General features: G+C 38.1%; 1 protein-coding gene across 1 annotated transcript; it reads left to right on the plus strand.

Moving 5' to 3' along the window:
* Window positions 1-715: 715 nt before the first annotated feature.
* On the plus strand, window positions 716-7,871 carry LOC120477297 (uncharacterized). The gene is made up of 11 exons (XM_039668826.2): window positions 716-1,062; window positions 1,173-1,281; window positions 1,403-1,646; window positions 1,742-2,018; window positions 2,141-2,318; window positions 2,435-2,511; window positions 2,665-2,845; window positions 3,061-3,309; window positions 3,838-4,009; window positions 4,099-4,247; window positions 4,424-7,871. The coding sequence occupies exons 1-11, from the start codon at window positions 778-780 to the stop codon at window positions 4,600-4,602; spliced, it is 2,100 nt and encodes a 699-aa protein (XP_039524760.2). The 5' UTR covers window positions 716-777; the 3' UTR covers window positions 4,603-7,871.
* Window positions 7,872-13,570: the final 5,699 nt, after the last annotated feature.

Raw genomic sequence — 13,570 nt, forward strand, 5'->3', positions numbered from 1 at the left:
ATTATATGGATCATAATATTTGATCAGTTTCACTATCAGTAGCCTATTACAAAGACTCACTTTAAAGTTTCACTTTAGACTCACATACAATCTGGATATAACTTTAATACATTGTTAATACAAGAGAGAGAGAGAGAGAGAGAGAGAGAGAGAGAGAGAGAGAGAGAGAGAGAGAGAGAGAGAGAGAGAGAGAGAGAGAGAGAGCAACTGATATCTGACATTCAATGATGCAGTCATTAATTTTTTTTTTTTTTAATTACAGAGCTCTGTAAAACTTAATTTAGAGAGCTCTCTGTCATTTTTAATAAGAATTGATTTAAGATCTCTCTAATTGTAATTGTTACTGGTAAGAATTTAACTAAAGAGCTCTTCAATTCAATTGTTACTAGTAGGTAAAAATGCAATTATGACAAGTAACTCTGAGAACATTAAAAGCTAATTTGGCATGCCATAGCTCAAACGCTAAAGCTAATATGGCTTGCCATAGATCATTCCACTGAGGAAGCATCTCAACCGAGGTTGAGCTTGTCAACAGAGCTATTCGAATATCAGCACAAATCTGATATGTACTGATATTTGATCAACATATAATATTGCTTTAGCAATAATAGACACTTCCCCGACCCCTTGTCTCAAACCTAGCCGTCTGACCGACCGTTTGACGCCACACGATCGGGCGCCCCTCCCACGATTGTTGATTGACAGCAGTGTTTCAAAACAGACTCGCCCTGAGCGAGCTATCATCATAGTCCGCCATTGTTGATACACTAGAGCAGAATGGCGTCTAAGCGATTGTGGTGTTCTGTTCTTGGGTGTAATAACGAACACATCAGTCATTTTGATGTTCCTAAATCCGAACCGCTGAAGACGCAATGGCTAAGTTTTGTTTTCAAAGGGAATATTCCCTCTCGTCAACGTCAATACTATCATGTTTGCGCGAATCATTTCTCACCAGACTGCTTTATAAACGAGGGTCAGTATAAAGCTGGTTTTGCTAAGAAGCTGCTCCTGAAAAAACAATCGGTACCAACAATTCGTGTTCCTGCTGCACCTCCAGAGAAAGTGAGTGTATGACTGCAAATGCATAAGACTGTAAATATTCTGATGATTTTCAATATTATGCCGGAATAAGTCATGTTATGTGATCACTTAGCATATTTGCTTTTATATAGGCAAGCACATCTAAAGAATTGGACATGGCGCAACATGTGGCCAGCCAAAAGAAAATGTGCACAGTTGGCACCCAGCTCTCAATGGAAAGTCGGCAATACAAAAGCACAGGTTTGCTGCTCCAGATCTTATATAGTGTGAAGTTTTTTGGTATTATCAGTAATACCAGTATTTATTGATTTTTCATTTTGTATTACTTCACTGTATTAAAATGTCAACTAATATGCAACAGGCACACAGACAACTATGTTATACCCAGATACTGGTGTTGGCCAGTCAGTACCACTGTTATCATCATCATCATTATTAACAACACCACCACTAAAGAGGCCAAATAAGAGATCTCGCTTGGAGCTAGAGGAGGAAGAGGAGGGCCCTTCTGGAACCAGCTCAAGCATGAATGTGGAAGAGCCTTTGGATTCCACATATGATCCAGATGACTCCGTCACAAACTTGAGTGAGCCAACAGATGTCATGTAAGTGACAAGACAATTGTTTTGTAAAATATTGCAGTCAGTTCGATTGTATTTGTACTTTTTGATGTTTAAGTATCGCTTTATTATTCTTATAGATTTGAGTCTTCAAAGCCGGTCCACAAGACAGCGACTTACATTGTTTATGAAAACTGCCTGCTGCAGCTTTTTGAGCAGTGCCCTGTGTGTCAAAGTATTACCTATGTACAGAGAAAAGTATTTGGCACATTCCTCTCCGTGGAACAACGCTGCCCACATTGTGACTTCTTCAGAAAATGGAATAGTCAGCCAATTATACAAAGCACTCCTGCAGGGAACCTCCAGCTTTCCGTTGCAGTGTATGCCAATGGTGCCTCTTTCTTCAAAGTTAAAAAGGTAGGTTGGTGAGGATTTTACTGTCTAGCCATATTATTTACTATTGCAAGTAATATCACAAAGATCAACCCTAAACAAAAGTAAGTAATACTAAATGAAGGAATCCTCTTCTCTGACCTTAGATATTCCAGGCAATGAAACTGAAAATGATCCACTACACCACCTTTCGAATTCATGCCCGAAGGTACATACAGCCTGCAATTGTACATAGCTGGAAGACAGCACAGGATGGCATGTTGCAGAATCTCAGACAGCAGCAGAACATTGTCCTGGGTGGAGACATGAGGGCAGATTCGCCAGGTACTAAATTCTGAACAACCGTCTCAGTTTACATATTACTGTGAAACAAAACATACAGAATACTAATAATTAATACCGAATGCAATACAAAGTAAACATTAATTTTCTATGTTAAGGTCATTCAGCCAAGTTTGGAAGTTACTCACTGATGGACCTAAGGACCAGCACTATAATTGATCTGCAACTAGTTCAGGTGAGTCTAACATTACAGACTGATGCAAATGCAATGCAACAAAGTTAATGTACAGGGGAAAAAAGGCACAGGGTTTTTCTTAGTGTGTAGCTATTCGCGAACATAAAAGGCATTGTCAACAATTGTCATGTGTGCCCTTTATTTTGTAACCAGAGTAATGAAGTTGGAGGGAGCAACAACATGGAGAAAGAGGGTCTGAGGAGGAGCCTTGATCTCTTGAGGGCGCACGGTGTGACTTTTGACAGCATTGTTACAAACCGGCACCCTCAAATACAAAAACACTTGCGGGAAGCCAACATCAAACAGTATTACAATGTGTGGCACATTGAAAAAGGTATTAGCTCCTGTCTAATAGTATGTGTTGTTTCTCTGCCTAATGACTGTCATAGTCTCGCACAACTGTTTTTTAAACTGATCAGTAAAATTTTATTACAAAACATTGATACAAAACAATATATTTGACCAGAACTTCCTTTTAATTAAGTGTCCAATAAACATACGGTATCTTTGTGCATGGCTGAATTAAAGTTTGTTTGTTTATATTATTAGGCGTATCAAAGAAACTGCGGAAGATTGCTCAGAACAAAGACAGTGAAAAACTGCAGAAGTGGTATCGTAGTATAAAAAACCACATATATTGGACAGCGGCTTCTTCTTCATCAGGGACAGAGCGAGTGGCAAAGTGGACATCAATTCTTAATCATATCCAAGACTTGCACACACATGATGATCCCGTTTTCCCACAGTGTTTGCATCCGCAAAGCACTACAACGGACAAGAGCAAGTGGTTGAGAGCAGGTGTGTTTACCCTATTACCAGTGTCAATATAACTGATGTGTCTCTGCGTATACAACAGACATATATTTTTTCTCTTAAATTAAAATATGTACTTTTTAATATATATATAAACTTGGTTTTAAATATAAAGTTTAAAGTCCCCGTGAAATCAAAATTGAACCTATTTACTTTGTTAGCGCATATTACTAGTCTTGTGGTGAACAATTAATCCGTGCAAGTGAATATATATTAAAAAAATGTTTTACCTTAGTAATCTTTAATCAAAATCTGAAAAGTTACTTCCGGTCTGGAACGGTTTATTTTTCTGATGACGTAGGTTTCACAGTTTGGGTGGGGAAACGCTTAACCACTCCCCTCAAACCGTTAGTTTGCTATGAGCGAGAGATGGAGAGGAGGAGCGCTAGAGTAAAACCCTGCCCTCTTTTCAATATTCCGTTTCACTTGTTGGAAATACGTCACAGCACTGGAGAAAAATCATTTGCAACTTCCGGTTCACGGGGACTTTAATAAGTTCCACTTTCCCACCAGGAACAACTGCCTTCTCTCGATTAGAGAAGATACTCAGAAACAAGAGGATTCTGAAGGATGTTGAAAAACTGAGCCCTCACCATCAGACCTCATCACTGGAGGCGTTCCACGGCGTAATTCTGCGCTTTGCGCCAAAGAATGTTGTCTTTTCTTTCCTGGGAATGTTATGCAGGTAACTCAATATAATTAGGTAGTGTATAAACAAGTTCAAACACACAAGTGTGACATAAGTAAAGTTTAACCATTATGTATTCTCTATAGACTCTACTTGGCTGGCCTACATTTTAATGAGAATGCTGGGCGTCCCCAAGCCACGACAGCAGCTGGAGAGCCACTATTTAAGGTGGTCTTCCCAAAACATAAGAAAGGACAATATTCTGCAAAGCCAGTGAAAATTGAACCAACATTCCGTGAGTTTAACAACTTTTATTTAAATGCAAAATAGTTGTTGTTTGTACAGACATAATATCAGAAGCTGAACATATTTTTTTTCCCTTTTTTTATGAAAATACTCCACAATACTGAGCAACCCAACTTCAGAGTAAAATGAAAATAACAACAAATTATTATTTTTTTATTTATACAGAGTACGTGGACAACCTGTTGGAACTTATCTTTGAGAACGTTGTTGTGGACCGAACTCCTTATATGGACGATATCCTGAAGATCTCCGTACCTGAGGATCTCACGTCCCAGTTTGACAAACCAGACAAACAGGAAGTGATAGACAGCTATGTGTCTAGGTTTAATCAAGGGCAAGTCTGAACCCTACATATTGTCCATGAGCATTAGGGAATTTTGCCCTTATTTGTTGCACCACACAGGAGGGGCAGCACAACCCTGATTCTCCAGCCCAGAATGCCCCAACACCAGCTGACGAAACTTCTGTATGCTAAAAACCTGTAACGGCTGAGAAAACTAAACCATTTTTTTGTGTTAATACAGTAAAACTGTATTTCTGTCTGTAAATGTTAGTCCAGACAGTTTTGTGTCTATTCATGAAATGGGAAATGAATCAAAAAACAATTTACCCTTCAATTCCCCTTAAGCCTAACAGACTGATCTCATGAAATTGCATGTGTACGACACGCCAATTCGTATTTCCATTTTTGCCGTACTATCAACACAAATAATCGCTTTTCAGCGTGTTTATGAACGCCGTTGACTTAACGTTACATTACTGTATATATAAATCTATGACCTGCCCCAACCCCGTCCCTAAACCTAACCGTCACTGGGCTTAATACCATTTATGAGTCTTCCCCTGCCATCCTAGGAAAAAAAATATCGCTCCCCAGATGTAGCTCTACATTTTGCTTTGTTTCGCTCGGACATTTAATGGCGTAGACATACACGCGGACAGGACAATGCGTATAGATAACGTGTATGTTTACGCAAAAGTCATGATGTCATCACTAAAGGCCCAAAGTCTGATAGGTAGATGTTTAATGCATTCTGAAGCACGAAGAGATTTCATTTTGAGGATTTTATTTTCCAGGTGCTGTAACCTTCTTAAAACCTACAAATTATGAAAATGGGAACTGCCCTTAGATTTTTACAAGATGTCTTACAAGGATACACTTCATGTCCTTTGGGCAGGAGAGGAATTTTCATGTTCCAAAGTTGCAGCATTTTGTTGTTGATGTCAGGAGAACATGGTGTTTCCGCAGAAAATCGAAACCAAGAATGACTGGCTGGCAAGCACCTCTGTGAATTTCAAAGTCCTGTTGTCATACCTGATGTCCAAGTCTGATCCCAATCATTAACTTCCCTAAAATGTCCAAGCACTGTCCATTGACTGAGCGAGCTGGCAGAGAGGAGGGTGTCATGGGCCTTTTTATTTGTCAATGCTGGGTGAGAGTTACGAATATCTTCACTCACAAGGGAAACCATAGAACCAGAGTCAATTAACTTTGGTTAAATAAAGCACACTTCAATGCCCTCAACAATAGCCAAGAACGTTGAAGAGACAAAATCATCAGGGTCTGAGTCATTGTTGTCAGGCAGTAACTTGAGGGTCTGGGGCTGTGAGACAGTAGCTGATGTTTGCCCCTCAACAGAATCTAATGGAAGTTTCCCTGACGGTTGGAGTCAGAGTGCGGGTATCTTTCAGGAGACTGGAAGGGAACACTGCTTCGTAACGTGTCGACTGGCATACCTGTTTCTCGGTGGAGCAGGACTAGGGCTGCGTCTGTATCGGTTCGTGTCATCCTTGTAATGGCGACCATACCTGGAGTACTGATAAGACTGGCGTGAGGGAGAGCGATGACGGTCACGTCTGTCATTGTCATGCCATTGACTGTCTCTCTGTGTAACGGGAAGAAGGACAACGTTCATTGCAGGACACTGGATCACGACCATGATGCTGCTCAGGTAAGTTATTGTCACTGTGGTGTTGTCCGTTATGATAGGGTTGTGGAGAGACACTGGGTGAAAAAAAATGGGTCCAAGCCAGCAACAAAGTGGTGAAATTTTTCACCCTCTAGTGCATTGTGGTCATAGTTGGGAAAGGCTTCTAGTACAAGACGAGTGATGTCTGCACTGTACACATTCAAACGTTCACCTGGTCGAAAATGTCGAGCAATCACATGTGTCTGGATGAATGGCAGGGAGTATATTGGTCCAAAAATGTCTCTTCTTTACTGAATCATAGTCTCTCTGGGTCGAATAAGGAAGGCTGTCCTAATACAGAAATGCAGCATCTGCTAGTCGAGTAGGGAGGACGGAGGCCATCACCGTAGGCAGATCCGTATCAGTTGAACTCATAGCCTGCACTGCCACTTCAAAACGTTGAGACCAACTGGTGAATGATCCAGTCCCTTCTCCTTTAAAAGCGGGTGGAAGATCAATTTTCAGGGCACTGGAGACAGCGTGTGTGGCTAAAGGAGCAGTACCTGTCGATGTAGCGTTAGCATCTCGCCATCGTTGTGAGGGAGGAGAATGCAGCAGAGATTCACTTTTCCTTTAATCAGCCGACATGGTGACAAAATGTCCAGTCCAAAAATCACAAAAGCATGTAAAGTGGAGGGGAAAAAAATACTGCAAAAGTCACTTAATATCTCCAAACTAGATTTCAGGTAATCCACTGGCCTCAAAGAGTATAAAAATCCAGATGGCACAAAAAAGTGAACACATCCACAGTTCGTAGGAATAAAACTGCTGCCACCAAATGTAACATGATGCAGATACGATGATGTACATACAGTAAGAGCTTCGTTGTGCAGTGTAACGCAGTTTCTGTCCTCTCTAAAGCCCGGAACTCGTCCGCTCTCGTCGAGGTAAAAAGCTGCACTTGAACTCACCGAGAGAACAGCAGCCGACTGTCAGCTATAGACTAATGTGCGCTCTGCGCCTGCATTTAATGAGCCAACTGTCTATTTCTGCAGATATATTAGTCTATATTCGTTATTCAAAAAGGAAAACCGACGCTGCCGACTGCAGATACACACAACGTAAACAAAGCAGCGCGTGCATACCGTTTTGAATATCAATCGTTGAGTTGAGTCGGCGCATTTCCAGGGAAAATAAAATTAACCCATTGTTTCTTCAGAGGCGCGGATGAAGGAACTAAAAAATACTTTTGTGTTCATTTGTACATCCGGACACTGAGCAACTGCCATGCTTCGCTCGTTTGCAAGCCATGATATCTCTCGAGGAAAAACTCAAATCTCACAGCTATTTCTCTAGGAAAAAATAAAACCGCGTGTTCGTACTTCCTGTTCCTAGCTCGTTTTCTCAGTCGGGCCAAATTCTCTGGGCGGGCAAAGCAGAGAAAGGGGAGTAACCTTTCTCCTATATGACGTTATATAGGGCGAGATTCTAGATCAGCGCATCTGAGATGCAGACGGATGCAGAGAAGAGAAAAATAGCCAAAGCTCGGTTTACACCGATTGAAAATTCTAGACACGAGGGGACCAAATACAGTCTAGGGGAACTCATATTAATGTTAAAAAACCTCAGAAAATGAAATTTTCATCTCAGAGGATCTTTAAGGCTAACATATAATAATAAAAAAACAACTTAGATTTTGATTTCAGGGGGCCTTTAAGAAACTGCATTACTGCAACTAATCAATTTTAAACTAAACTCAATTTTTTTAAATGTGAAAGTGCATTTGTTTTTCTAAAAGTATTTATATTTCCAGGCTGAATGTAATTAGATTTTTGGGAAGTAGGTTTAAAAAGTTAAATTGTCAGTAAATGTTTTTAAATAACATTCATAAATACTTCAGAACTTGTTATTTATGTATGAAAATTAAATTTGTTAATGGAGGTCTTTTTAAACAAACTTTAAACTTAAAAAAAAAATTGATTTCATATTTAAAGTAAATCATTTAATAAAGATGACAAAATCAGACATGACAAAAGCAGTGTTGGAACATATGGATAAAAACAAAGGACTTGGATTTCCGAAAGATGCTTAATGTTCTCGTCCCTGAAACTGAAACCGTATTAAGGCTGCGAGGCTTTCAGTGGAATCACTAGCACTTCTGAGCTCAGCGTTTGTCCTGCTGTGGGACACATTGACCTTCCTGACAACACTCTTTCACATCACATGTGTCTCTATTGCCTCCGAGCATAATATTACTAAGCACATCGCAAACCAAAAACAAAATCATACACACAAACACAGAAAGACTTTATGATACAAGTGACTGAAAGTAACCTACACATTTTTTAGAGAAGTACCAAACTACCAAAACAGCTGAATTGAACCATGCTTTTTTTTTTTTTTTTTTTTTTTTGCAGTTTATTTATCTTTAAATGACACCCTTTTTATCTTATCTAAATCCCAAACTAAGGGACATAGTTCACCCAAAAAATTAAAATTCTTCCATTAATTACTCACCCTTATGTCGCTAAACCCGTAAGCTTTAGTTAATTTTTTAAACACAACTGAAGATCTTTTTGATGATATCCGAGAGATTTCTGGCAGCATACACAACTACCACTTTGCTTAAAAATGTTCAAAAAGAGATCATAAAACTAATGCATATGAATATAGCGGTTTAGTCCAAATTTTCTGAAGAGACACAATCATTTTATATAAACATATAAACATTGATCAGTGAACATAAAAAATAAGCTCAACCGAACAAACCTCTTGCTGAAGCTCAAACATGCTGCTTAACGAGAATGAACCTCATTATCTGAGCTTCTGGTTACCACAACTGGTGTGTGTTGATGAGTGATTACATGTGAATGAAAGCCTAAATTCAATCTGTTCATCATATAAAGTAAGGGTTTCTGTGTTTACATGACCACGTGCATTGTCGGCTTATTAAGCATAATCGGATGTTTTTAAATAAACACAAACAGGGCAGCAGTGGCTCAGTGGTTCATGTATAGACATCATATTTCTGTATAGACATCAGAAAAGACTTAATATTCAACAATGGTCCCCACCTATACTATAATAAGTTCTTATGTAGGTCATATTTTTGTATCCCCTAAGTCACAAAACAGACCCATAAGAGCGAAACAATGTGGTTTTGCCTTATGTTTACTCATCCTGGAATCAGTTGACAGAGAATATTGTGTGGAAATGGGTTTGGCTTATACCTATAATCAATATTTAATTACAAACAAAGTTAAGAAGGTATCATTCAAAATTATGCATAAAATGTACCCAGTTAAACATAGGCTACTTTGTGAAATTTAAAACCGATATTGATTTTAATTGTACTGTAAAAGTTGCCCTGAAACTGTGGTATATTTATTTTGGCACCCATTTGTAAGACCATTTTGGCAAAATGTTTGATTTTATCACAAATAACATTAATAGCCAATTTGTGTTGTTTTGGAAATATCTATTATTTGGTCTTTTGGAGAATTATAGAGACACGCACGGTCAGGTTTATATAATAATGTTATTGTTTTAATGGCAAAATTCCATATTCACAAATGTAAATTTTCCTGTAAAAGACCCTTCCTGTTGTTTATCATTTAAAGGTACAATATGTAGTATGTTTCACCACCAGGGCTTGCTAACCTCTTTCAATAACAAACGCGTATATATCGATGACACAAAGCATTGCGCGATTGCTAATTAGAGACGTAAGTTATGCCAGCACCACATGCAGCGCGAGTCCCGCGGATATTAAGGAATAAGGACGTTTAATTTTACCGAACAAGTGCTGAATTAATACTCACACAGGTCAGTTTATTAGACAAATGAAACTTGCGAATATGACGCCATTGACTCCTCACCCCTGCTCACACGTCCCGTTTCCTTGGTTAAAATTGCAATTTTCTCACGATTTACAAATAGTTGGAAATATTATGGATATTATAAGTAATCAACTAAACAAAATATGTAACATTGGCCACTGAAATCCTACATATTGTACCTTAAAGAAAGAAATGGAGCTTTATATTGACTCAATGCGATTTTATATGAAGCAAAAATAAGTTAAAACTCTGAAAATGTTTAAATTTCTTTATGTAGATCTACATTAATCCCCCTTTTGTTGTATTTTCTTAAATACAGTAATGTAACATGCTCATATTTTTTGTTTGTAAGACTGGAAAACTGGAACTGGTTGATGTAATCAGTCTGACCAGTGTCTTCTGAAGACAAATGGCATTGCAGATTAACATTTGACACCCTACCCCCTTTTCTCTGAGCATCTTATCTACATCTTCTCTCTCTCTCTCTGAGTCAGTAAATTGAAAACTCTCACAAGAATATATATGTTTTCAATGTGAATGTGATAATCTTTAAGGAGTGTTTAGAATCATCTTGAAGGTCTCAGGGTGACTGGTAATAATGTCTCATTTCCAAAGAAGTAGAAGAAAAGGTAATAAGGTTTTTAAGAACATAGAAATATCTTGCACACAAAGAAGGATGTGCCTTTGACTTTTGTCTGAATGCAATTTACAACCAAGCAAATGGTCTGCGCCCAATAAGCATGTTGGGGGAGATTCAGTAATTTTCCATTGTAACTTGGTGATTTACATATCAGGTGAGGTCTGATTATAAAGGGAGATGTAACAAGAGTTCGGGGCTGCCTTTCTGTATTCAGATCAGCCCATGATGTTGTGTCTAGGCTCAGCTCATGTAATATGTTGGGTAAAAGTTCTTTGTTCTAAAACATTTGGTGGTTTGCTCTGATTATCTTGTGGAATTCTAATGATACATTTACCTGACATAATAAATTGTTATATTTGGCTATTCTAACAGACTTTGACTTTATTTTCATTAGTGTTAAAGGAATAGTCAAGCATTATTAACGTATTAATGATGCACAGATATCATTGATAAACCCTCAAAACGAGTTAATACATAAGATTAAATGTGTTGCATTTAATTAAATTCACTTTGCCATGGAAAAGACGGAACACGCTTGAAACCTTCACCACGAATCGAACTCCGCCTTGGACCGATTTCGTGGCCCTTTTTACATGTTAATACAAAAAAGTTACGTGTCATTTATATCCTGTGTGGAAATACAGTTCAGAAATCATAAGAGCTCTTTAAAACAGACATTTTACTAATAAGTAAAACTATGCATAAACACACTGACTTCCACAAATGACAATAATACAGTGTGACTCAGCAGCTGTCTTGAGGAGATTTAGACTAATCCCATCTCTCTATGCTCCTCTTAAAGGTACAGTGTGGGATTTTTAGCGACATCTAGCGGTTCGGATGCGAGTTTGCACTAAGGGCTCAGCCCACTGCTCACCCCTCCCTTGCGAAGAAGCTACGGTTGCTAAAACGGGACAAACATCTCGTCGGCTGAGACAGCAGAGAATAGCCAGGGTAAGAAGAGAGTGTGTAAAATTGTCACCGTTTCTGTACCACAGTCCATTATAAACCACATCATGGATAAAGTGTAAGCCATAGTCAGGTGAGGATCAAGGGTTTTAATATATAATTTAATATAATAATAGTAATCAGCTGATTGTCTCACAAATGTAACCAGCACATTTCTCCCCACGTAGCAAACCCATAATACAGTGAGGGAGAAGAACCACATGAAACTATGCAGCTATATATTTCTTGTAACAGGGTACTAAAAGTTTAGCTGGCTAATATGAGCTGTTACTGTGGACTGAACTGAACTGGTTAAAGCGCAAAGCCTTGTTTACACTCGACGCGTACGCATGAGTCCAAATGACATGATTGTAACAGCGCGCACCTCCGCATCCCATAGACACCATTTACTACACACAATAGGCCTTTTCTCTGATTTTGAAAACTCTTCTCGATCAACTTTGATCTCTTACAAGATTGACGGGTTAGTGATTCCTGTAACATACTGTTTTACGGTCAATGACATGAGTACTAATCAGCTGTCTCACGAACGTAACAGCACATTTATCCCCACATAACAAAAACAAACCCATAACACAGCAAGGAAGAACTAAGTTACATGAAACAATCCCAACTACATATTTTACACCATGCACTCACAAGGGAAAAGTCACTAGTCACAGTGTTTATGGCTAGCTTCCAGCTTTCCGCTACTTCTCTTTCAAGGTAGTGATCAAACGCTTCTGTAACGCTGTTTGTTCGCGTTCAGCTATGTAGAAATATGACGTCACAATATGGCGACCTTCATAGTAGGGGATTCCTGTGGTTATGGAGATATAAATGTCTCATTCTAAGGTAATAAAAACATTACGGTTTATTAAGTAAGTTCTTTATACACCACTGAAAACATAGTTATGGATGTCATTGCATTTCTGTTAATATAGATACTCGACTTTTTTACACATTGCACCTTTAATTTTGTCATTGAGTATAAGCCTAAATGTTTGTGATATGATACTTGGGCTAGTCAGAAAAACAGTTTTTTTTTTTTTAGGTTAACTGATGTAATTGTGTGTCTCTGGAAAAGATTGATCTGTTGAATATCGTTTTTTGGGTCAGTTTTTTTTTTTTACATTGTTTTTTTTTTTTTTTTTTTTTTGCGTAGTAAAAAATATAAAAAGCCTATCTTAATATGTTAAAATTTTAAAGTAAATGTACATTGATCAACATCTTTGGGTCCCCCTCTCTCGATACACTGGTTATGCTTTTACCACCTACACTCTTAGAAGAAATGGTTCAATTTAGAACCAGAAATGGTTCCATCCCAATGGTTCTATATAGAACCATTGTTTTGGTAAAAGGTTCTATTGGCCAAGTATGGAACCCCAGGGTTCTATAGGAACCCTTTATTTAAGAGTGTATAGAACCTTTTAGGGGTTCCAAATACGTAGCACTGATAGAACCTTTTAAGGTTCTATATAGAACCTTTTCTTAAACTGGCGCAGCGCTTACTCGCGGTAGGTAAAAAATGCATGATTTGATTTGTTAAACATGAAAAGGACTTATCCTTCTGGTATGGCCTCTAACGTTAACATAGATAAATGTTCTCTATTATTAGGTGCATATCCAAGTGGAGTGTGGAGAGCTCACTTGCATTTCCTATCTACAGTGGAAACAACTTAAAATTCTCCATCATTTTTGGTCATACAGAAAAGAATAATACATCAGTCTCATCTACTTTTATCTGTGTAAACTCACAATAACAATAAAACGTTTTGTGAAAGAAAACAAAACAGTGAACTGAAGCGTGTCTCAAAAATGAAATACAGTGTAAACTAGCATCACAGACATGAGAAATATATATATATATATATATATATATATATATATATATATATATATACTGTATATATATATACAATAAATGCAGGATTGATGCGCATAAGGGACTTATTGTTGTCTGCCTACACTTCAC

The sequence above is a fragment of the Pimephales promelas genome, chromosome 1, assembly GCF_988280905.1.
Source record: "Pimephales promelas chromosome 1, fPimPro1.hap1.1, whole genome shotgun sequence".
Taxonomy (NCBI): domain Eukaryota; kingdom Metazoa; phylum Chordata; class Actinopteri; order Cypriniformes; family Leuciscidae; genus Pimephales; species Pimephales promelas.

Bases quoted from the DNA above. Each gene is read 5' to 3' on its own strand.
- LOC120477297 (XM_039668826.2), top strand. From the start codon at position 778: ATGGCGTCTAAGCGATTGTGGTGTTCTGTTCTTGGGTGTAATAACGAA. The intron at 2,512-2,664 runs GTGAGTCTAACA...TTTTGTAACCAG, and splicing joins TTGATCTGCAACTAGTTCAG to AGTAATGAAGTTGGAGGGAG. The intron at 4,010-4,098 runs GTAACTCAATAT...TATTCTCTATAG, and splicing joins TTCCTGGGAATGTTATGCAG to ACTCTACTTGGCTGGCCTAC.